At 40.1% G+C, this 25,728-nt stretch overlaps 1 protein-coding gene across 1 annotated transcript in view; it reads left to right on the top strand.

Moving 5' to 3' along the window:
- The window catches only part of LOC139734619 (autophagy-related protein 2 homolog B-like), a 70,067-nt gene that overhangs the window by 28,675 nt on the left and 15,664 nt on the right, over window positions 1-25,728 (top strand). The window contains exons 5-25 of the mRNA XM_071645403.1: window positions 6,016-6,257; window positions 7,099-7,328; window positions 7,907-8,003; window positions 8,981-9,069; window positions 9,704-9,830; window positions 10,791-10,919; window positions 11,928-12,044; window positions 12,895-13,231; window positions 13,719-13,899; window positions 14,864-14,962; window positions 15,339-15,524; window positions 16,930-17,033; window positions 17,767-17,930; window positions 18,281-18,386; window positions 18,725-18,911; window positions 19,784-19,926; window positions 22,774-22,946; window positions 23,267-23,463; window positions 24,060-24,210; window positions 24,674-24,870; window positions 25,278-25,465. Coding sequence (XP_071501504.1) covers window positions 6,016-6,257; window positions 7,099-7,328; window positions 7,907-8,003; window positions 8,981-9,069; window positions 9,704-9,830; window positions 10,791-10,919; window positions 11,928-12,044; window positions 12,895-13,231; window positions 13,719-13,899; window positions 14,864-14,962; window positions 15,339-15,524; window positions 16,930-17,033; window positions 17,767-17,930; window positions 18,281-18,386; window positions 18,725-18,911; window positions 19,784-19,926; window positions 22,774-22,946; window positions 23,267-23,463; window positions 24,060-24,210; window positions 24,674-24,870; window positions 25,278-25,465 — 3,444 coding nt within the window. The remainder of the gene's footprint in view (window positions 1-6,015; window positions 6,258-7,098; window positions 7,329-7,906; window positions 8,004-8,980; window positions 9,070-9,703; window positions 9,831-10,790; window positions 10,920-11,927; window positions 12,045-12,894; window positions 13,232-13,718; window positions 13,900-14,863; window positions 14,963-15,338; window positions 15,525-16,929; window positions 17,034-17,766; window positions 17,931-18,280; window positions 18,387-18,724; window positions 18,912-19,783; window positions 19,927-22,773; window positions 22,947-23,266; window positions 23,464-24,059; window positions 24,211-24,673; window positions 24,871-25,277; window positions 25,466-25,728) is intronic.

Genomic DNA, 25,728 nt, shown 5'->3' on the forward strand with positions numbered 1-25,728 from the left:
ATGGTTATCTTAGACAGTGTGGACTGTTCTTTCTGTCTGCTTTTTTTTTTTCTTTCTCCTTCCCAATGGGAGGTCAATGTTTTTCCCTCCCTTGTGCATCAACCAACGTTTTTGGAAGCAAGTGTAGTGGAAGATTTCTGTGAGGTTTTTCTCCCGGCCGAGCCACCCTTGCTTAAACTCCATGGCACTCCTTGAATCCGTCCTCTAGTGACCTTGAGCTTGAGGGCATGTATGATTATGTCCATGCTTGTATGATGATCGGAAGGTGAATGCTCGCCAGTGAAAAATGTGGTACCCAAACAATTGTGTACCCCGCCCCCATCCCCTACCAGATCCCACCATGAAATGGGTCTTTCCCCTCCCCCCAGTAAGATGCAGGTCTGTGGGAATCTGACTGTGATAACACTGTTGAGCAGGTATTGAAGTGAGTGATTGATGTGACTCAAAGCGATGAGAGAGAGAGAAAAGAGAGATGATGTTAGAGTTTGATGTGGAGCCAGCTATTTCATGTTCAGATTACAACCTCCACAAACCACCGACAGCCATGTTCAATCATTTTGTGACTGTGATGAGACAAACTCAAGCTTGATGGTTATCTTGCATACCTGCCCACAGAGCAGCTTCCGAGAATTGTTAATTTCATTGTGTACATTCCCATATTGCCCATGTTCAGCTTAAAGGATTGTTTGACTGATGCGTTTGAATGATCAAGTACTTACAGAACTATCGAACTGGTGTGGTCTTCTGCCTACTGGTACAAACAATACAGAAAATCTTGAGCAATCAGGAATGTGATAGTCGTTAGCAAATGTCTTCATTATCTCAGCATTACGCTTGTACATATCGTTTGTCTGTTTGTTTTTTTGTTTTTTTGTTTGTTTTTTGGGGGGAGGGGAGTGGGGCCAACACGTCAAGCAAAAAGTTGAAATAAGTTTCGAAATTGCAGTCTATGATGATATATACAAAGGTGTAAGGTTAGTTCGGTTTATAAGGAATTATAGCAAATAATCCAGCTATATTGATTGGCTAATGAAAGGTTGATTTATAGTGTAAAGACAAGCTGATGTGTCAACTGTGGTGTGCATCGGTTTCAGTTCAGTTCAGTTTATTTCATTTATCATAAAATACATAAAAGTACAAAGACACATACTACAAACTTAAAGAACATATTTCATGTGAATGGGGATCAACAAAAAAAAACTTTAAAGTCTTATGACTCGTTAACCTCGGAATTACAAAATATCACATTAAGAAGGACACAAAACACAGACACAACCGTACGATCACAGAAAGTAGATAACATTATAAAAGTAACATTCAAACAAATCAGTAACGGGAAGAATACAAACTCATAAGATGATCTTTATATGCTCGTTTGAAACCATTTCATCTTACCTAATTTAAATTGTTGATACAGCTGTAGCTGATCTGTTGATTGCACACATTGTCATGGACAAGCATATCATACTTATACCTGGGTATAGAGAAATACATCAGGTGATGACATTGGTACCTATCCACCTGGATTCATCGCTAAAGGTTTAAAGTGAAGATGGACAAGAAGTTCCAAAAGTTGAATCTTTGTTTAAAGCATTAATACTGTCGATATATAAAACTGAGCTTGCAAAGATGACATGATCAGTCTTGTTAACACAGGCATAAAAGTTCTAGCAGGAAGCCTTCATTGGCATATATATCATATTTGTGTTTCATTTTCTTGTGGCAAGTCATGTCACGGGATGTTTACATATATTTGCACTTTTCATGTCGGGCCATTTGATGAATATGCTTTTCCATAGAATCTCACAGTTCGCGGGGTTTTGTAGATTGCTTCATTGGCATATATATCATATTTGTGTTTCATTTTCTTGTGTTTCATTTTCTTGTGGCAAGTCATGTCACGGGATGTTTACATATATTTGCACTTTTCATGTCGGGCCATTTGATGAATATGCTTTTCCATAGAATCTCACAGTTCGCGGGGTTTTGTAGATTGCTACCGTAATCCTTGAACGTGATCAGCTTGGAATGTGTGAAAAGATTTGGAATGTGTGTGATGAACAATGGGATTAGCCGACGAAGGACAGCGATTCGGTGGGATGGCATTCAGTTGGAGGATGCTGCTCAGCTCCCAACTCGAACTTGACCCAACTTTTTTTTGATATGTGAAATGGAGACTTCAATGAAATGTCATTTATAGGAGATTAGAATACGTCATTAAGGCTCTCTTTTATTTCATGTGTCCCCAGGCTGGTTTTCTTGGCATCAACAGTGTCATTGAGAAGTACTTTATAGCACCGCAGACCCAAGGTCATTCCTATTTCCCACCCCCACAAAAGAAAGGAGGAAGAATATAAAATTGTTTCCCCCACTTCCCTGAAGAGAGAAAAGAAGCAAAAAGGGGGGAAAAAGAAATTTCTGGCAAGAGCTCCTGATGTCAAAGCAGAGGGGAGTACAAACTGTGGCCATGAAGTACAACTTGGATTGGTCGTGAACGTGATCATGAGAAACTGGTGAAAAGAGTCTGGTATGTTTGCTGGAACAAAGATGTACTCTACACTCTGAAGGCCGAAATGAGCCTGCCACGGTGTTACACAATGCGTTTCAGAGGAGCCGAACATGAGAATTTTTACCCCAGCCCCTTTGTTTTCGTGAGCGGGGCTTTTTAATTTCATTGTTCCCATTCTTACCCGCTCTGTTTGGATGAGCTGTCACCGATGGGAGGTGATTATGAGGTATTTTTCCGGCAATCAGTGCAATAGAAATGGGTGAAGGACAAGCGCTTTGTGATCCCCCGCCTATCTGTAGGCATCCCCTTGGGCAAAATCCACAAACAACAATTGTACCCCACCAGCCAAAGAATACCAAACATGTTGTTTCACAGACTGTAAATGAAATCTGCGGAGCCCTCTGGGTGGTCGACAGCCCTCTGAAGCTTTGGTGGCAAGTGGGGACCGGAATGAGGAGGGGAGGTGCTAGGGCAGGAGGAAGAGGAGGGGGGGGGGGGATGTTGAGAGAAGGGGAAAAGAAAGGATGACAGGGATGAAGGATGCAAAGGGGGAGTGGCATTTCATTTGAAATGTTATAAGGAAGCTGTACCCTATCATATTAATCTTTTTTTTTCAGTATGTCACAAGTTTGCAATCCTGGCGAACTATGAAGTCAGACTCTTAATTCTGTTATGGTTAAGTTTGCATTTTGAAACATGCCTTTTTCAGTGATATGGACTATGAATAATGATACATTGAAAATAAAAACAACTGCATAGTGTTGTTATTTACTTGTATCAGGATGAGCAATGACAAAGTCATGAGGGTGTGATTAATATTGATTTGAGAAATTGCTTTACTGTGCACCGGATGTATGTTTATGCTTGTCCATCATTATCATATCTCAAGACGGCTGTGGAATATTGTGATGTTCACAAAGTGAAACCCAACGTTGCACAGTACTCTGCCAGATATGTATACCAGTAGTTGTCTGAGTAATACGCAATTACTTTTGCTTGCGCTAACATTGAAAAGAAAAATAAAAATCTAATGAATTGCCTTGAGTCAAGACAGTTTATACCTCTTACAAATATGATCACAAAGTCATAGCTGTGCTATCAAGGTTTTAATCATCCATGACATGGGGATACTCTTTGTTTTTTCTTTTTTCTTTTTCTTTTTTGAAGAGGGAGGAGGGGACTTACTAGACACTTACCTATTCTAATAATGAAATTATGTCTTTCAGCTCCCTTATCATATCCAGATCTCTTGTCCTCAAATGACCTCAGTGAGCTTTTTGTAGGGTTGTGAGTTTATTTGGCCGTTGACATGCGTAAACTGGGAATGAAATCAGAAATTGCACCAAAAAGGGTGGGAAAATGTATTCCTTAAAAAAAGAAACCCAAGCTAAAAATAATTTCGGTCCAGACGCATTCAGTGATGTCTCCTTTGTACCGAGATGATCAATGTAAGACAATCCCACAGTGGCGCTAAATTTAGGAACTTTTCATTTTCCTGCGAAGGATATTTCTTTGTGGGGCTGTAATACGAACTCGACTTTGCATTGTGGGCCTCATTGGCGTGCCTTGTGTAATTGACTTCTAGAGGAACAAATACAGACTCCTCCTATGAGAAGGCATGATTGATTGTTAAAACTCACATGTCTGTGGAATTGCTTATTGCAGCTTTTCCTCTGTATTCATTGTTTTTGTTTTGTTTTGTTTTGTTTTGAGTTAGAGGGTTTTTTTTTTCTCTCTGAACTGTGACTTTCTCATGGTCATTCATAAATCAACTTCCAGATTCAGGTCGAGTTCATGTGACAGGACACTTATTTTATGCCAACTTCTTGTTGGTGTTGTTTGGTTACCTAAACAATGCATTAAAAAAAAAAAAAAACTGGCCAAGGAATTTAAGAAGTCCAAAGTTAGATAGGATATCATATATCCCATTTGATTTCAATGAAAAAAAAAATCCACACTATATCTACACATGTAGTACTCAAATGCAACCATTCATTTTAAAAAGGGACCATATGTAGATCGACTGTATACACTCGGATGCCTTCAGACGTAAATATTCAGGCATAGAGACAAACATGCAAGTAATATGGACACAATGAAAAGTTACAAATTTGTTAAACTGTTTTTTAAAAAATGGTACAATATCTGTTGTGGGCTTTTAACTATTTCAAGGATTTTTGATTTGACGATGTTGACATATCATCATCTGGAAAAAATTAATATTAATTTTGTTGCAAAGTGTCTATGAAATATCTGAGAGCCAGAATAGCAGTTGTTGATAAAATTTCAGATGAATGGTTTTTAACCTAAAATATTATGTCTCTCATATTCAAAGCTTTTAAAAAATATATTTCATTTCTCTATGGTAACATGGCAGTTGTTTAGGGGAATAGCATTTATCCAAATTTTGTATCCAACTTATTTCAATTTTGGCATTATAATATTACCAGTAGCAAATTTCCATTGCTTTTTTTTTGGGGGGGGGGGGGGCAGGGGGTTGCTTCTTTGTTTGTTTTTTTTTTGCATTGCCCATTTACACAGAGCCAGATATTTGAGACCAATCCTGGTAATGATAAATCATCATACATGTATTCATGTCTATTATGAATTATTGCTTGAAGTTATAATTTCAAGCAAAACCTGTCCATTTCTTAGCAAGGGTCTTCCCCATATGATACTGTTTGCATCTAGAGCTACTGTCCTCTAGTGACCATAAACTGACTTTTATGTCAATATTTCTAAGCTTTTCAAGAAGGGCCCTTCCCTTTGATGGTGCCTTGGAAGTCTAGAGTGCAAAGCTGGTAAATATGTTGTAATTAGAAACACTGGGTTGGATGGAATCCTTAGACCCATTTATGGAGAAAGAAAAAGAAAGAAAGAAAGATCTGGGCGGTCACCTACTGTATTCAAACCTGACATCAAACCACCCTGGACACTTTGATCTCTTGTGAGGGTTTGGAGAAACAGGAAACAATCGGCAAGATGTAAAACTGGCCGGTCTTGAACCTTGATTCCTGCCTGTATCAAGTGTTAGCTTTGATACCTTACTCAAGGGCAGACAAAGTAATCAAATAATTCAAATCAGATGTACAGCTCAAACCCTGTCCTAGATTTTTTGTTATTGATGCATGAATTGGCATAACCTAGTCAAAAATTCTTTGCAAATGATAGACCTTTTCCACCGTGATGTGTTTATGGAACTGGTTCAAGACAGCATCCAGGGGAAAAAAAGTGAGTTAAAGGATGAGAGGGTTGGAAAGAGGTGTTACTTTGCACAGTTTTTCCCTCCATGTTCTCTTGTCATGGCACATTTGTCACAAGAAGTTGTATATGTATGACGGAGGATTCCCCCCCCCCACCCCCCCCACACACACACACACACACACACACACAAATGATTGTAAAATGTTGTACTTTATTCACCTTCAGTAAAATGATGGCATGATACAGACTAGATATGAGGTTATCATGGTTTTTCATTCACCCCTCTCTCCATCTCTAACCAGGTTAAGATTCTTCGACGAGGAGGCCCAGGGGGCTGCTGCAAGGGACCTCGGGAGCAGTGTGGACCCTTCCCAGCCGCCGCGCTTTGAACCAGCGGCTTTCCTCAACAAGAACCTGCAGATGATGGGCGTGACGATCCGCTGCGAGGAGTTCCCAGAGCAGCAGCGGCAGGCAGCATGGGTGGCATCGTCTTCGGTCTCTCCATCCTCTCCAGTTGCCATGGAGAATGTAGGTGTGGCTGCAGGTAATGAGCATGTGATGAGCATGTGATGCTAGGTGTGGAGAGAATGTACAGTACATGCAGGGGCACAGCAGAAAAATTGCCCATCATTTTGTACACACACTTCATATGGGCAATGCTATCAGGTTTCGAGAAAAAAAAAATCACTGTAACTGTATGTATGCAACAACGAAAAAAATGCAAGATGGTGCGTATTCAAGAATTACAAGTTTGGCATGAGTCTATGGATTTTTGATTTTAACATATCACCCATTTGTGGAGACTTTTTTTTAGTATATCACAATGGACAAAATAAATTAGGGTATAGTGAGGTGTTCACCGGTATCACACACTCCCAGTTGTCTTTTTATTTCCATATCACTATGCTACTGCATGGAATGTCTGAGACCATTGCCTCTGAATTTGAAGTTTTGCAATTTAAGTAATGAGGCACATACTTATGAACCTTATCAATCATGTAGCCGCTGGTAGAGCATCTTGGGCATGCATTAATGGCTTGGCCCTCTGGAAGATCATTTGTGATGACCTGATTAAACATAGTCATATCATTCTCTGTTACCAGGTGGCACCAAATATTTATATAGGACGTTTACCTTACTCTATGTTCAAGCTTAGTCTTTCTATGCCTTGTTGGCCTTAGAAACAGCAAGATAGCAGCAGGAGACGTAACAGATAGTTAAGAGATGCCCCGTGGTGGTGACTTGAGATGGTGCAGATGATTGTGAAGTCTGAGCATGCTCTGTTGCCATGGGATACAGATGTTGATGTTGATGATGTGAATTATTCATGAGGGGGCATGTAAAACTCCACAGTGTTTATCCGGTCCTTTGCTATTACCCCTCAGATGTGACTGTGGGCGGTCCTCACCCAGCCATGGAGCAGAGCACCTTCCTCAATGCTGCCTCCTCTCCCGAAATGCCTCCCCAGCATCACCGCGTCATGGATGCGCTCAACGACCCGCGGTCGACGAACTCTCCGGCCGACCTCCTCGGGTCTTGCCTAGTTGGAGAATGCGCTGGCAAGCAAGAACTCAAGGTCACTGTCAAACAGAATGAGCATGTAGCAGGGCCTAAGGTGGGTGTTTGTATTTCAGTCAGTACGGTCTAAAGAGGGTGTTAGTATTTCATTCAATAGCTTTGACTGCAGCCCAGTGATGCATAGCCTCTGCTTAGCAAATGAAAAGACAATGCTCAGGAATGCATGTTTAAGACAGAAACCTATATATTAGACATTTTGCATCTTTATTTCTGAGTACAGGATAAATACATAGAGAGGTAAATGAAAGATGGACAGATCAATTAATGGATAAAAAAACAGATGAAAGATGGATATAGAAAAACTTACATACATTCATATGTTCATATGTGCATACATGCTTGTATGGACAGGAATTATGATGCTACCAGTAATTTGTATTATTTGAATATACCAAAATTTACCCCAAATCTGCACTTCTGATTGCAATGCCTAGTTCTTGCTCCTTCAGAAGATATGAATGTCAGATTTTTGTTGGACTGTGGTTTATGGTGTGTTGATGCCTGCCAGTGGAAGAGACAAATAATTCCAAAAGTACGCTTGATAGGGTATTAAGTACTGAATCATCCTTTAACCCCCTGTATGCGTTACATTATTATTATTTTTTTAATTGTCAGGCGGAAGTGGACATCCACCTTGCATCCATTAATTTCTTCCTGTCTCCAAAGCAAGTACATCTCTTGACGGAGCTCTTCAGTGGCTTTCTCTCACCAGGTCGGTAACTCATGTAATCACCAAGCTTAAATCATCAATTTCTCTCCAAGGGGCTTGGTACCCAAATATATAAGACCTCGTATCTACAAATGTTCTGGAGAGCCAAAAAACATGGCGGCCAAAGCACTGTGGCGAATGGGATAGCCTTTCCTTTGACATGCCCTGGTGGCTTCATTTTTGGAGTAAAACAGTTGGGATTTGGACTGGACATCACTTGACCCATTATTTGACCATTAATCCAAAAAAGCCATTTTCACCGAAATTGCAGATACAAGGTCTTGTCGCCCCAGCGACGATATGTGGATTGAGTAAATGTAGAAATACATTGTATTAGTAGAACATATCAGTGAAAGTTAGAGGATAATCAGACAATCCAGTCGAAAGTTGTAAATTTTTACAGTTTTGGTGCAGCCATTGCTGGATGAGAAAACAACAACAATTCCTGATGTCACAGGAGGAAAACGGTATAAAGAAAACATAAAGACAATTTAACATATGTTAATTTTTCTAGCATAATGAAAGAGTTACGTCAGACTTACCTCTTTCAAAAGGCAGAGGGAATGATATTGCCCTCAGCATATGTCAGTTACAAGAGGAAAGAATGTTTACTTTTCATAAAAAATGAAATTTTGTGGAATTCTCTTTATATTTTTCTTTATATCATTGTCCCACTGTGACGCCACAAATTGTTGTAGTCTTCCCATCCAGTGATAGCAGTACTGAAACTTGAACTACTGTGCATTTCATACTTTTATTAGTTTTGTTAAGTTATTATTCCATTTGTTATTGTTCGTACCATTATTTGTTTTAGCTTGAAGTGAAGCAGGCCAATATCTTCCTAGAAGTTTTAAGTACTTCCCCCAAGTCACTTTAGCTTGTAGAGAGAATGTGACAAATGTTCATAGAGTTTCATGAAGTAATGAACTGTCAAGGTGTAAAGTCAAAACCCTGTCTTTGTGTGTTACTGCTGCATACAGCGACTTCTGATGTGGCCACCGTTAGAGGGCGCCAGCCCAACAAAGTGATGCAGGCAGAGGATTACAAGCGCATTGAGACAGACCTTCAGGTGAGGAATTCATACTGAATCTATTATAGAAAATAGAGTATGGCTAATCAATGCAGTCATATTCAAAATTCTAGTATAACACATTACCATCTCCCCCCCCCCCCCCCCCCCCCCAGCAGCAGCACTCCATTGGTCATGACCAAGATGCAATTAATGTTTTACTTGTGCTAACTGTATTTTGCTTCTTTCCAATAGAAGCAATCTTTTGGTCTTCACAATATATAGCAGCCTTATTTCAACTTAATTTGGAATTGTGTGCAGTATTGTGATCCAATGAGATTTTAAAAATGGTTATGCTTCTGCTACAAGTGATTTTGTGCATGTGTGTGTTCATGTGTGTCTGTGTATGTTCATGTGTGTCTGTGTGTGTCTCTTGCAACAGTTCAAGACTATGCATATAAAAAGATTTACATTACATAACTCCACCTAACCTGTGCATTTGTGTGTCACTTGCAAATCACAGTTCAAGACTGCATATGATAATATTTACATTAGAAAGCTCCATCTAACCTACATGTATGCATTTGTTTGTCCCATATAATCATAATTCAAGACTATGGATTTGAAAGATGTGTATTCCACAGTTCCACCTATTGCTGTTTGACAGTGCGCTGCAAACATTTTGTGTTTATAGGAGCATCACCTGTCAGAGCACCACCTGAGACAGGAGGACAGGCTGAGGAAGGAGTCCTGGGGTTTGCGGGGCGTCGGCGAAGAAGACGACGACGATGATGCTGATCTGGCCTTCCACCCTTCCCTTGGTGAGCCTCACTTGTTTGATCACTCACTGGCTGGCTAGCTGCATCCTGGCTGCCTGCACCTCCACCTCCTTCCTGACATGCTGCCTTGTGCATGTGAATTCTGTTTCATACGAGATCCGTCAAGTACAGTAAGAGGAGAACAGGGAGATGTGTTCTTGAAAGTGAAGCATTTGGCCCTCTTTCACATGTGTGGTATCCTTGAGTGGCAGCCTTTCCCAATAGGATCCGAGGGCAAGATTGCTCAAAGAGTGGAGCAGTTTCTTTCGCTCGGTTGATGCATGCATGTGACAACAGACATAAGAAGTTGACAGCTAGAAAACATGTCCCAGTCTAACCGTTCTTCACAAGGACTTCCTCACCAGTTGTCACCCAGCCTTGCCCCTGACTGTCAGCTATGAGTCAGCTGACAGCCATATTGAGAGAACACGCATATTTTCCAGTCTTACTACTTCTATATCAGCTTCAGGATTGTGAATTTTGTTTTGCTTAATCCAAATGTAGGCTTCATTCAAATCATCATAATAAGTTCATAATATGTTGAAATTGTTATTTGTTATGAAGGTCACATGTTCCACTCATGTATACAAATCTCAAGAAATGTGATTGAGAACTGCATCATTCTTTGTGAAAGAATGCAGACATACTCAGAATTCATTTTCGTAGGTGTTATTGAATGGTGAATGCCCATAGCAATTCAATACACACACACACTCACTCACATGGTGTATCGTCATGTGTGAATAATATTGATAAGAGCTCAAATTCAAGTGAAGAGTTCCTAGTCTGTAGTGGTGTGAGTGAGATGTCTTTGAGTCAATCTTGACCTTTTCTTTACCTTGTCATGTATGTGTTATGTTTTACGTAAATTCCTATGGCATTGTCCTCTCTTTCTGCCAATCTCTGTCTTTTGCCCCGTCACCCTCCTCTAACCCACTGTGCTCTCGCTCTTTGCATTTTCAGATGGAGACGAAGTCTTCTTCTCCATGACTGGTAGCACGATGTCGCTTTCCACGTATGCAAACTCTAATGACATGGAATCCTCCATATCCAGTTCCATTAGCTCCTGTTCCACTGACACCAGTCGCACAGGTCAGAACCGACATGTCACAGATCGAATGTTGATTGCTAGTGAAAGTAAATATTCATGGGAAAGCAGACATAAATACGTAACTTTATCATCAAAGCTTTTGTAAAGGGATATACCGGTGTCAACCGCAATAATTTTAGATATTTGTTGAACGTTTTGATATGAAAATTGGAAGTTGAATTTCAACTCATTATAAACTTAAGGATAAGGGAGAAACATTGTAAGGGGATATCAATATATGTAACGTATGAAGAAGACTAGTAATGTGTATTTAAGACTTGCGTATTAAGGAGCCAGTCGGTATATAAGCATAGTCAGAGCTAATTTACGCAAAAACACTGAAGAAATGCATACTGTACTCTTCTTGGACAGGATGAAGGTCTTATCTAAGAACATGAGCCACTGCACTACTCTTGCTGTATATGTTTGCTTTTCTTCAGAGTTTCTTTGTAGCAGAGCTACATATGCCATCTGTCAAAGTGTTTTTTATTCCAATATTCATAGGCCTCCTGGTTGCTTTGCAATGCCTCTAAAAGAAAAAAATATTCTGCTGTTAACTTCTGTGGTGCAATTATTTGAGTTTGAATTCCTATTTGTTTAGCAGTGTGCATGCTGTGGCCAAGTGATGTATATCTGTCTAAAGTTTTGCCACCAAAGGTGTGGGTGTACAAAAATAATGTACTGTGTCAAGAGCACACCAGACAACAAAAAAATGTGCCTGAACGCAGTGTGGCTGTAGTCACATCAATATGCCTGAATATCATATTTTCCTAAAAGTAAAGAGGGATTGGTGCATGTGAGATATCATTTTTACAGAAAAAAGGTCCTTCTTAACTCAGTGTGACTCCCAAACAAACAAAAAAACAAGTTATACAAGTATACCGCTGTGCATTTCTGTGTGTTGCATACATGTAGCAGAAAGAGTATAATACTGGCACAGGGTCAAGTATACTTCCTATGTTAGATTCATCTTAGCAGGACTCTTTTTGCTTGCCATTTATTCACTTCAGGAAGCGGCGTAACCAGGCTGAGCTACGGAAGCACTCTGTACCGGGGCCCAGGAGCCTCCCCAATGGCTACAGCCATGCAGCGCCCCTCGGCTAACAGGAAGCAAAGACACAAGAAAGGTATGGATCACGTGTCGAGGCACTCTCCTGGACATAAACAGTACCCAGTTTTAAACAGCCGTGCTCAAAAAGTAATCTTTTTGCTAGCTAGTCAGAAACATTTTCACGAACAGAGCAAAGGATTCACTGTGTACAAACGTTAACACAACAGTAAACCAATACTACAAGTGTTGTGATTAAAGTATTGTTACCATTTTTTTAAAATCTCTCAGACATCTTGTTTTGGCAATGAAGAAAATAAAAATGTAAGAATTTTACTTTGAAGTAAAAGATATGGATTGAAAAAAAAAAAAGGAAATGGATCAAGTTCTGTATTCGAGCATGATAAACTTTTTTCATGCAATATATAAATAATGAATGACTGTCTTCATTTGATACATAATTGCCATGTTTAACGTTTCCTGTAGAAATTTGGACATCAGTGTTTTTGTACTTGTTTTTTCAAGTGTGTTTCTGTGCGTATCAGGGCAATTACCCCTCGAGGGCAATTACCCCCGGCTAAATACTGGTTAGTGGTAAGGTTAGAGTAACGATTAGGGTTAGGAGTTTGGGTTAGGGTTAGGATTAGGTTCAGGATTAGGATTAGGATTAGGGCCAGGGGAAGGATCCAGGGTAATTGCCCAGGGGGTAATTGCCCTAGACCCTTTCTGTGATATACCAAGACAACTGCATTTTGTATGCGTATTGGATATCTTGAATTATTCATTTACGTCAGAATATCTCATCCTTCGTCAGATGAAAGTTTGAAATTCTCTGACCAAATACGTTACCAACTGGTGTTTCTCCTGACCAAATTTTGTGTGTATCTGTGTGCTGATTTTTTTTTTTTTGTCCATCAAAATATATGCAGCGGGCTATCCAGACCATTTAGACGACGCGTCAGAAATGACACGGTACAAGATCCGCTTCAGGAGCATCACGACAACCATCCTTCACGAGGACCCATCATCTCCCCCAATCGTCTCCGCTTCCAAGAACCTCTCCTCGTCCTCCTCATCATCGACGTTGCCAACGGCGACACCCTCCTCCTCTAGGACCACCTTGGGAGGAGGGGTCACCCGGGAAGAAGTACTGTCTCAGCGGGCAGGCGACTTCTTCCACTTGCTGGGGAGAGCAGTCTTCCTCCCCAAGGACAAAGCAGAGTGGAATGAACGATTTGAGGCAGCTTGTCCGTATGACCACCTTAGGTGAATTGAGAAAACAATTTCTCATTTCTATTTGTTCTATGTGCAAGAGTTTTTGGGGTTTTTTTTTCTAACAAGCTATGAGCTAAGATACCTTATCTGTCAATTTCACACCAAAAGGTTATGCATGATTTTACTTGTCTGAAAGTCACGTGTAAATAACATGATATTCAAATGATATTGGATAATGTCATTTCATATGCCTCTGCACTGAAGGTGCCTATAGCTATGTGCCTTTCGGTTGCCCATTCGGAGCTATCCATCCAAAATATTTGGTCTGTTAGTTGGTTGGTAAATTTGGTCTTTGGTCGAAGTATAAAAATGATTGATTTAGTAGATTTCATTAAAAATTTCAATGTGCAATGCTATTCCATCAATTGTAAATTAAGATTATGGGATATTCTGATAGCAGTCCTCATGCCTTGTTAGCTCTCCCTGTATGCATGAGTGTGTGTGCCTTACTCCATTTCTCCATATTCCCTACTCTCAGATTGATAGCCAGTCCTTTCAAACTGGAATGTGAATGCAAGATGAACAACCACTGGAATGTGACCCTTGTGGAGATGTCTGTTGGGAACGTTGACCTCCAGGAGTGTCTATTCAGCAGGGGGAGTGCTGGCCAAGCAGGCGGCCTGCCCAGCCTTGCCCCACCAGCAGCCGAGCACATACAGGTCAGAGATGCTCCTCGTAGTCTACCAGCTATTGCAAAATTGTGATATGCTATGTTGATTGGGTTTTTTTTTTCCTTTCTCATAAAGGGACACTAAATTGCTTCCCTCATGTAGCACCAAATTCTTTTTATGTGTAATATGTACCTTATAAAAGAACGTTGTGATAGCATATACTGAGCACTGTTGTTTGATCACGACTTTATTCAGGTTCAGGGTAATGTGAGTGAAACATACTGTAAAAGTGGATATTTTCGCGCGACTAATTTTTCGTGATTGGCCGGGTCAGAAGAGTTTCGCGTGTTTTTAATTCCACGGAATCAAGACGGCATGCACAGGAACATATGGCAAGCAAAAATATTCGCGGGCTTTTATTTTCGTGCTAGTTTCTGGTTGCGCGAAATGCGCGAAAATTTCAACACCGCGAAAATTTCCACTTTTACAGTATGCAAAAAGATACGTCGTGATAGCTAGCATATACTGAGAACTTAATAGAAGATACGTCATGATAGCATAGGCCTATACTGAGCACTTAATAGGAGATACATCATGATAGCATATACAGTGTACTGAGTATTTAATTAAATAATAGAAGATATGTCGTGATAGCATATATCGAGTACTTGGTAGAAAATATGTGTCTGCTACAATAATTACCAACTGAGCACCAAATTCTTTCTCTGTGTTATGTGTACCTAATAGAAGGTACATCTTGATGGAACATACTGAGTACTTAATAGAAGATGCATGTCTGCTACAATAATAACCAACTGTGCACCAAATTATTTCTCTGTGTAATATGTACTTAGAGATACATCTTGATAGAATATTCTTGTGTGCCACAATATAAAAATTGCCTCACACCATTTCATATGCTCGATGTGGATAGACCGGCATCAGATGAATTAATGGCGCAAGTAATCAGCATCTTTACACTTTATTTTTGCACTTTATTTCACCCAAACAGATATTATCTATAAGCAGTGCTTCAAGTGAAGAAGGAGGCCCTGTACCAAGGCCAGGCATCAGGACCAAATTAAAACACCTTCAAAGAATCAGAAATCAGGTGAGTGTACTCTTGGATGCCATTGTGCAATCCACACCTAACATGAAGTGTTTATGCTGCAGAAACAGGTAAGAAAATTAAGGTTTTATCAATTTATTCTTTTATTGCATATCATGAAGTCGTACTTCAGATAGAATATCAACTTTCTTCACATTTTTACATGAGAAAATGTTTTTTTTTTTTTTTAGGTTGCACATCTAGTTCTACTTCTGGAAGCACCAGCTGTGATAGGATGAGAAGATTTCCTCCAGCATCTTTTAACTTGTCATGTACATGATGATAGGTAACTTTAAGATAACTTTCAGTAAGGTACCACTACATTTGCAGGGAAATTTGTTTTTCTGATGTTTGCTAGTTTCTTTTCACACCAAACCAGTCATCGAAGAGGAGGCAGATGGTCAAGCCAACACTGGATGTCAACGTTGAACTGGGCACGGTCAGCTGTGAGGTGGACATGTCCCTGGTTGACCGTCTCTACACGCTCCTTCATCCCCAGCCAACCTATGCCTATGATACGTCTGGTCCACATACCTACTGCTCCATGCAGGCAAATACCAGTCTAGTAGGTTTCAGGCATTCTCAGGTTCATCATCCTTTGTTGTCTTTCTCTTTACTATTTCTCTTTCTTTTCTTCATGTTGGTTCTTCCCCCTTTAGTCCATCTTCACGACACTCTTAGCTATATCTCCGTGCTTCCAGGCTCCTTTTCTATAATGATGATAACAATAAAAATGATGGGGGGGGGGGCATTTCATGAAGCATTTCGTCCGACAAAGTTGTCGGATAAACTTACTCTCAGCCAATCAGTTGCAAGGATTTCAGTAGCTTGTAACAGTTTGTCAGAAAAATATCCGACCAAACTGCTTCATGAAATGCCCCCCTGGTCTTCTTTGTCCAGGGTAGCCTCTTTAGTGTTCCCACTGCTCTGTCAGAGGGCCCTGCCATCTGGTCTATTCCACCTTGTCGTCTTTCATTCCTTTTCATTTGTACCATCTCCCTGATCATCTCTGCGTCCATTTACATCTCTGCAATCTTTATTTCCATTTCCTGTCTCATCTTGCTGACTGGGCATTCTCTTTGGAATACTGTAAAAGTGGATATTTTCGCGAGACTATTTTCTCGCGCTTGGCCGGGTAAAAAGAGTTTCGCGTGTTTTTAAATCTGCGGAATCAAGACATCACGCACAGGAACATATGGCAAGCAAAAATATTTGCATGCTTTTATTTTCGTGCTAGTTTCTGGTTGCGCGAAATGCGCGAAAATTTCAACACCGCGAAAATTTCCACTTTTACAGTCATGTAAAATTGTGACTTTTCCTGTGACTTTCCTGTGACTTTTCTCTTCTGTGCAATATGAAATGAACATGTCAATGATAAATATAGATGTAAGATACCCACTTTCAAAATGTTTATGGGGGGAAAACGTATGATAGCTGTGGTTGTACATGATTGTAAATCAGCTTAATATTATACTTTTGTCTTAAATTACATACCTTTCAGTGGTTTTTCTTGTTGAAATTGAATCAAAATTTGTAAGAACTCATGGAGAGTCTGAGTTATATTCATATTCATATTGTAAACTGCAAAAGAAAAAAAAAAGCAAAGAAAAAAATACCTGAGGGTGTTTCATAAAGCTGTTCGTAAAGTTATGAACGACTTACGAGTGACTGGTGATCAGTTCTTGTGCTGAATTATGGAAATTCTGATAAGTATAGCACATCAGAAGTGATCACCAGTTGCTCGTAAGTTGTTCGTAACTTTACGAACAGCTTTATGAAACAGGGCCCTGGTGATTCTTTAGACTACTGTATGATATTTTGGCCTATACATTGCAAAAAAACTAGTTTGCATTCAATATGCATGGGACATTATTAAGATTGACAGTGCCACACTCCACATTTTGCTGTTACAGTAATTGGTGATGTATTATAGCTGCACCTCAACGCTTCTCTCTTCTCATCCTTCTCAGAACAAACAGGCCTTCTTCAAGCAAGCTCTTGATGACATGCCGAGTGGGTCTGACTTGCAGACTAGTATATGTGTGACTTGTATGTCAGCAGAGGTAGCTCTTAGGTGAGATAATTCGACATGTGCTTTCTTTGTACCATAATTTTCTTCTGGTTGATGATACTGTAAAACATGATATATTCGCGGCATGAAATTTTCGCGAATTGGAGCTGACAGCCCTTTTCGTGGCATGAAATTTTCGCGAATTGCCACTGGTTTTCAATGCATGTAGTGTAGACAAAAACTTTCGCGTGCATTTTAATTTCGCGAATTTTGGCGCTCGTGAAATTCGCGAAATTAAAATGCATGCGAAAATTTCTCGTTTTACAGTAGTCTTCAGCAGTTATCCAATTCAAAAACACATCATGCTCAGTAGGGTATGTGTGATGCTGATGTTCATTTGTTAGCATATTGGCTCTCATGTTGCTGAATAGATTCTGTGGAAAGTGACTTTGGTATTTTTTTTTCCGTGAAGTATTCAACAGATATACACATATTTATTTTTTTTAATGTTATTGAAGTTACTGGTTTTGGTCGCAAATAATTTCTGTCTAAATGCTTTATTTGGCTATCAAAGGATGCTACATGTTCTCTTTTTTGAAGGGGGGGTAGGATTTGCCATTTGAAACTGATGACACCAATCATAAATGCACTTTTTCGAGGAGAGCAGGGCGTTTGTTATATGACTACATTCAGATATAATGCTTGTCAAACTAGAGGCTGTTGAAGTAGATGTGTGTTGCTATGGCAACTGGTCTAATCTATCTCCACTATTGATTCCCTCACCTCTACTCTATAGGTTCCCTATCCCCGACCTGCGGAGGATGAGTGAGGTAGCCTGGTGGCGGAGGTCGCTACGCAGTGAAGTGCTTCTAGTGGAGATCACTGAGGCAGAGTTCAATACTTCCCTCAGGGACAGCAGGAGCTCTCAGAAGTTTTTAACCAAGGCCAGAGAGGTCAAAGGTTAGGGGCTTGAAGATACTTATTTAAGTTCAGGTTAAGTGGGAGCATGGTTGACAAATGTCTAAACACCACATAATCTCCCAAAGTCATACTGAGAATCCTGGTCTCCAGACTACTTTTAAGTGACTCAGAAGATGTGAAATAAATGAGTTAAAGAAGTTGATGTGGATTCGCTTATCACTTTCATACCAGTCATCTTGCATATCCATTATGTACTAGTAGTTATGGTACCGTGAGACAGAGGTGTGATTTGTTAAAATCATCCAGCGCTGTGTCAAACATTGTGACTTCTTTGCACTGTCCTTTAATTTCGTATCTTTTCCGCTTGTCATTTTTGATTGGTCCTGTAGCATCTCTAAAACTTCAGCCAGACGATAAACCAGTACCATTCCTCAAAGTCAGTGAAGGACGACCAGATGGCTCATGCAACTCAGACAGGACATTCAACTGGCCAAGGTGGGTCTGAACAATAAGTCGCCGAGATTGCATTAATGTTTATAAATACTTGATTGTGTTGCTTCTGCTTGTGGTGGTGACATAAGTTACAGTTGCCATGGCAATGTACAGTAGAGGATAACATACAGTTGAACTCATTCATCACCTCAGAATTGTGCAGTGTATAATGACAACACTCATTCATTTTAAGAGCAATGCTTTTTCACATATCGTTAGTGAACAATTAGCCTGCTAATGCTAATGATGATGTTTTAGAAAAAAAACAAACCAAAGATGATGATATGCAGTGCTTGTTAATATGCATTAAAAAAAAATCCATTTTGTCACCTTCCCTGTAGGTTACTTGTGATAGTGAATCCAGCCATTCAGCCATCCATCCTGGAAGAGGACCAGGAGGCGAGATTATCGGGACCAGACACGCCCACCAATGGACACCTGTCCTGGGAGAATGGAAGCTTCTATCATCAGGAGGACAAGGAGCCATCCCCTTTCAGCTCCAAGAAGGTCATGTATGAAAGTGAACAGGTATGAATGCAGATTCTGCCTCATATTTTTCATCTTCTTGTAGTGTAGTTTCTGTTTTTCCCCTTACTGAGGAGTTCCTCGCTCCTCGTCTTAATTGTGTCTATTTCTTTTCATATCCTTCTGCAATATTTCACTTCCTCCTGAAGTCTATCTTTTATCACTCCTCTGAATCTGCCTCCATCTCCACTTACTTCCTCTTTGCTCTTTGTTTTTGTTTTTTCCCCACATACTTTTCCCTTCTATCTTTTATGTATTCACATACTTCAGAAACAAAGGAAAACACATAGCTTATAATCGGCAATATTTCCATCACATGCACTCACAGCAGTAACATTTGTTACTTTTCTTCTTTTCTACAAGCCTTGTTTGTGTTGTTTTGTTTTTCTAATTAGATTTTTGTATTATCCTTATCACTTGCCTATACAGTCTTTCTTCTGCTGTTGATTAAATATCAACGAGGTTCAATGACATGAAATGATGCGTTGCCTGAGGGGCAAAAACAAATCGCGTCTGTTTCAAGCGCACAGTTCCTGCACCCAGTACATGTACTGCGTACATGCCTGGCTATCATGGGACATTGGATGTAATGCTTACTTACTTATCCACGCATATGGGGGCCTCCCATATGCAGTTTTGACTCCTCAGCATGGCTTGATGACGTCACTGGAGCCTCATCTAAAATATTTTATTCATTCCCAAACCCAGTTTTCTCCTTGCTTTTCATGAAACTTGCAATTTGCACACATTTGCTAAGGTGAAACATGACTACATCAGACTAAAAACTTAAATAAAAAAAAAAATCTGTAAGAAGTAATTGGAATCTGATGTTGCCTGATTCATGTATTCTCACCCTTGTCCATTTGTCTGTCCAGATGGTCATGCCTGGTGATCAGGAAGAGATCAGAGACTTTGTGAAGAAGACTACGTCCAATTCCAGACTGGTGCTGGAGCTCAACATACCTCGCGTTAACATACTCCTGGAGAGCAAGGACTTTCTGGAGACCCTCTACAACAGGTAGCTTGCAAGCAATGAGATTACTCAATGTGACAAACATAGGTCGTAGATTGCTCGATGTGAGATGTATAGCTCATAGGTTGCTCAATGTGAGATGTATTGCTCATAGGTTGCTCAATGTGAGATGTACATGTATAGCTCATAGGTTGCTCAATGTGAGATGTATAGCTCATAGGTTGCTCAATGTGAGATGTATTGCTCATAGGTTGCTCAATGTGAGATGTACATGTATAGCTCATAGGTTGCTCAATGTGAGATGTATAGCTCATAGGTTGCTCAATGTGAGATGTATAGCTCACAGGTTGCTCAATGTGAGATGTATAGCTCATAGGTTGCTCAAGGTGAGATATATAGCCCTTAGATTGCTCAATGTCAGATATACATGTATAGCTCAATTTGATTGCCCAATTTGATGTACATAGCTCATAGGTTGCTCAATGTGAGATGTATAGCCCTTAGTTTGCTCATTTTGAAATGTGTAGACTGTAGATTGCTCAATGTCAGATATATAGCTCATAGATTGCTCAATGTGAATTACATAGCTCATAGAGTGCTCGATGTGAGATATATAACTCATAGATTGCTAAATGTGAGATATATAGCTCATAAGTTGCTCGATGTGAGATAATAACTCATAGATTGCTAAATGTGAGATATATAGCTCATAGAGTGCTCGATGTGAGATATATAACTCATAAGTTGCTCAATGTGAGATATATAGCTCATAGATTGCTAAATGTGAGATATATAGCTCATAGAGTGCTCGATGTGAGATATATAACTCATAAGTTGCTCAATGTGAGATATATAGCTCATAGATTGCTAAATGTGAGATATATAGCTCATAGAGTGCTCGATGTGAGATATATAACTCATAAGTTGCTCAATGTGAGATATATAACTCATAGATTGCTAAATGTGAGATATATAGCTCATAGAGTGCTCGATGTGAGATATATAACTCATAAGTTGCTCAATGTGAGATATATAGCTCATAGATTGCTAAATGTGAGATATATAGCTCATAGAGTGCTCGATGTGAGATATATAACTCATAGATTGCTAAATGTGAGATATATAACTCATAAGTTGCTCGATGTGAGATATATAACTCATAAGTTGCTCAATGTGAGATATATAACTCATAGATTGCTAAATGTGAGATATATAGCTCATAGAGTGCTCGATGTGAGATATATAACTCATAAGTTGCTCAATGTGAGATATATAGCTCATAAGTTGCTCAATGTGAGATGTATAGCTCATAGATTGCTAAATGTGAGATATATAGCTCATAGATTGCTCAAGGTGAGATATATAGCCCTTAGATTGCTAAATGTGAGATATATAGCTCATAGGTTGCTCAATGTCAGATATATAGCTCAATTCGATTGCCCACTTTGATGTACATAGCTCATAGGTTGCTCAATGTGAATTACATAGCTCATAGATTGCTCAATGTGAGATATATAGCTCATAGATTGCTTAATGTCAGAAATATAGCTCATAGATTGCTCAATGTGAGATATATAGCTCATAGGTTGCTCAATGTGAGATATATAGCTCATTGGTTGCTCATGGTGAGATATATAGCCCTTAGATTGCTCAATGTGAGATATATAGCTCATAGATTGCTAAATGGGAGACATATATAGCCCACAGATTGCTCAATTTGAGGTATATTGCACATAGATTGCTCAATGTGACATAAGTAGCTTGTAGATTGCTCAGTGCGAAATTTATAGCTGAAAGCCTGCTCAATTTGAGGTACATAGCTCATGAATAATTGCTAAATATGAGATATATAGTTCACAGATTGCTCAATGTGAGATATATAGCTTGTGGATTGCTCACTGTCAGATGTATAGCTTGTAGATTGCTCATTGTAAGATATGTAGCTCACAGATGGCTCAATTTGAGATATATAGCTCTTGGATGGCCCAATATGTGAAAGGTAGGATATAAATTGCTCAATGTGAGATTTATTGCTTATAAATTGCTCAATGTGAGATGTATAGCACATAGATTGCCCAGTGTGAAATATGTAGCTCATAGATTGCTCAATGTTAAATACAAAGCTTAGAAAGCATTTGCATAGCACTAGCATGAATCTTTTTTTTTTTTTTTTTAGTGGTGCTGTTATGCATCTGCAGAGTAGGGAATGCGGTATCTATCAAACCATAACGATTGTCTTGTTTTTGGACTACATCAGGAGCAAATTCTGATAGTTCAGCAAAGAAAGTGACTGTCTGGATTATAACAGCGTCAATTTCATGCTTTGATATCACTACTTTTGCATGATGAAGTGCATATAGAAATAACTGATTGAGATGGACCATGGACCATACAAAGGTCAATAAAAAGACATGGGTATGAAAATGTGAGTTCCTGTAGGCCAACACATGTGTTGCGTAGGCAGGTAGATAGTGGAAACTCATGCTCTGATGTCAACGATATATCTCTAAGGGTTTGGATATTTTGACGACATGGTCTCATGTACCCACAGTAATCTCTTCTGTGTTCACACACTTCCTCCAGTGAGCCTGCCATCATTACTACTCTGGCATCGCTAGTTACATAATTTACGTGCGGATGAGGAGGGGCATCATGGGTGAAACACATATTTCAAGAATGTTTATGCATGGCAGAGCTAAAATCTAGAACCCCTCATTTTCCCAGTCCCACATTTTCAAATATCGTGTAAAACCATTGCCTGTTGTCCTCAATCCCTTGTGTGCTTTACATGCCGGTTGGTACAGAAAACCTCATAGCATTGTACGCTCTGCCTAAAATCCCTGGCACTAAAAGGGTTATGTAACTAATTGTTGATAAATCTGTGTGCTCCAGGTTTGCCAATGACATGCTCCTCTGGCAGCCAACTGCTCCCACCCCCCGTGACCCACTGGAGAGCAACTACCCCAGCTATGGTCTTGGCAGCGGTGGGCTGGACTTGGCTACCCAGCTGGCTGGCAGCAGCATGGCAGAGAGCTTCGGCATGTGCAAGTCTGGCCTGCAGTTTGGTAAGGAGCCCATTGATTTACACCCAGATTAGACTTGACCGTAGTCATGGTTGAGGACACTACAAATATTGTTGAAAGTAGATTAACTGCATTTCAGGGGTCAATTTCGAAAACAGCAGAAGTCGGTTACAGCTGTTCAAGGAAGTAAATCACAGCTAGATATATTTGCTGTATATGAAAACATGGTTTTGTCATTCTTCATGCTTCTTCATGTTTCCTCATGTTTCTTCACTATGTTTGGTTAGTTGTCTAGTTTTATTCTCGTGCTGTACATTTCTTATAAAATAGTCAAAATGGTGTCGTTCTCTAATCCTGTGCAGATTCTGATTCTGATGAAGAAGAACCAGACAGCCTACAGTTCTTCTCAGTATATGACCATGGCTCATCCTCATTCCTCAAACACCAACGGTCATCAAGACATGGTGGACATGCAGAGGCCAGGACAAGCAGTCAGCACTACTTGTCCCTCACACTCAACATCAGCCATGGGAAACTGACCATGGGAATGCCCGTCAAAGTGAGTTACCGGAGGAGTGTACAAAGTGGGCTGTTATCAAACCAAAGATGCTGAACTGTTCTGTTCCACGAGGCCATGGTGTTTTTTTAATAATCCTAGCTATGCATCCAATGAGAGGCACTTAGTCACATAGAATGTATCTCACACTTGTAGCATTTGCACAAGCAAACAGTAGCTCTTTGAATATATTCCCTGTTTAATGGGGTGTATGTGAATATAGTTGATTCGACTCAGACATTTTAGCCCCCATTGCAGATTTGTCCCATTATGCCAAAGCTTATTATGTCCTTCAGAGGAGAACTGAAGCCATCGGTCCTGTGGTTGCTTGCTTATAGAGTACCAAAGTGATGATGTCACAGTCTTTTATTATAGCTTGGGTTGGAACCAAGTGTGAGCATGGTTAGCAACAACAGTGTTCACAGATATTCAGGCCGGGTGAGGTTGTGTAGAATCAGTTTCCATGGTTATGAATGGCTATAGATCACAATTTCATACTCTGTAAGCATTCATTGGTTCCTTAGTGGCCACATGAAACAAAACGAAACAAAAACATTCAAATCAATCAATCACATCCACTTGCCTATTGTATATGACAGCACCCAGATGGGACGCCGAACGAAGATGTCCACGGGGAGTGTCTGCTGGAGATCGAAGAGGGCTCCCTCTTCACGGTGACGGCCTACAAGGGTGACGAGAACGAGAGCTACCTCAGCGTCCAGGCAAACAGGATAGCACTCTATCACAACGGTGAGGTTCAGTTCTGTGAGACAACATTCTCTTGATATCTCCATGGCATTGCATCTAGCGTTGTATGTTGTCAATAGGAGTGGTCTGTTCTTTACTCTGATAGAATGTGTCTGATGCTCTAGAAATATCCTGAAGCAAAGGAGATGGAGTGGGTTTGTGCAATTGCTGACAGCCCCTCCACCATTATGTAATATCATTAACTTTTATTCTCATCATAAGTTATTCTGCAGATCCACTGAACAAAATATGGACATTACTGTAATTACCTAACATCACAAAATAAAGAATAAACATACAGTTATATGAAAATTTCAAAGCAGGACCAGTGTAGTTGTGATTGAGTTTATTATTGTTTCAGAAGTATTAAGCAAGACACTTCTTCATCGAACAGGGTTTAATTAGTAATCATACTTGATTGGATGTCTTAATCGAGTCTGTTTCGCTTTTGCTATTGCTCTTCCAGGTTGTGTACCTCACCCCTTCAACGAGCCCCTTGACAGCAGCAGCCTGGCAGCCCCTCCCCACATGAAGTGCTGTGTCTACCTGTCTGATGACGGAGTCTCCACCAAGGCCGTAGGGAGTGTGGGTAAAGGAGGGAACAGCCAGCACATGGTTGCCATAGCCCTGAGGAACTCCTTTGATCCAGTGGGAAATGTGAAGGTATGCAAAGTATACCTTTTGGGATTGAAAGTGAGCATTGTCATGCATGTGTTTCACCTACACGGTATGGTTGGTTGAGATGAGAATAGTTCTTCGTAAAAGAACTATTTGTTTATTGGTTTGGGATTTTTTCATGAAACATATGTGCCACTTTCCAGTGAGATATTGTTCATTAAAAAGACACGCATGGTACACTATGCTAATTAGAAGGAAATGATGCAGTATACACAATGATAAAGTGGCTCCTGACAGTGTGCAAATTATTTTAGGGATATCCAGACAGACGTGTTTACTAATAGGAAGAATAGGGTGCACATGTCATCTGTAGTTTAGAGTTTGCATGGGAGCCAACTCAACTTGATCCATCACTTCATTAATGTACCCCTTCACTTGCTCCGTCCATGCAGTCGGCAGAATGTGCGGTGGCCGTGAGAGGCGCCACCCTTCGGTACTACCCCGGCAGACCCGAGCACCACTGGATCACGCAGATCGGAGACTTCTTCGACGTGGTGGACGAGCAGATTCTGGGATACGAGATGCCGGGGGTCGTCACACAGCTTCATGCACACTTCTGGGGCTGTGGTGTGGACTACAGGTGACTGGAATGACACCAGCTCTGCCTATGTATCCGACTGATAAACCCTCCTACAATATTCTATGTAGTTTCTTTTTCAGCACCACATGATACAATGAAAATCCCTATTTTTCAACAGATAAAGCTGATTTTAGGTTTCAAGTGACAAATATGTTAATATGCAGAGAACAAAGGAGGGGGTATTCCTTACAAATATGTAATCGCAAGATGTGCCCTGTTTTGAAAAGGGTAGAATGGTTTGTGTGCTGTAAAAGAGAAATTTG

The sequence above is a fragment of the Diadema antillarum genome, unplaced genomic scaffold, assembly GCF_040938485.1.
Source record: "Diadema antillarum isolate AM-2024a unplaced genomic scaffold, OU_Dant_1.0 seq00000533_RagTag, whole genome shotgun sequence".
NCBI classification, from domain to species: Eukaryota; Metazoa; Echinodermata; class Echinoidea; order Diadematoida; family Diadematidae; genus Diadema; species Diadema antillarum.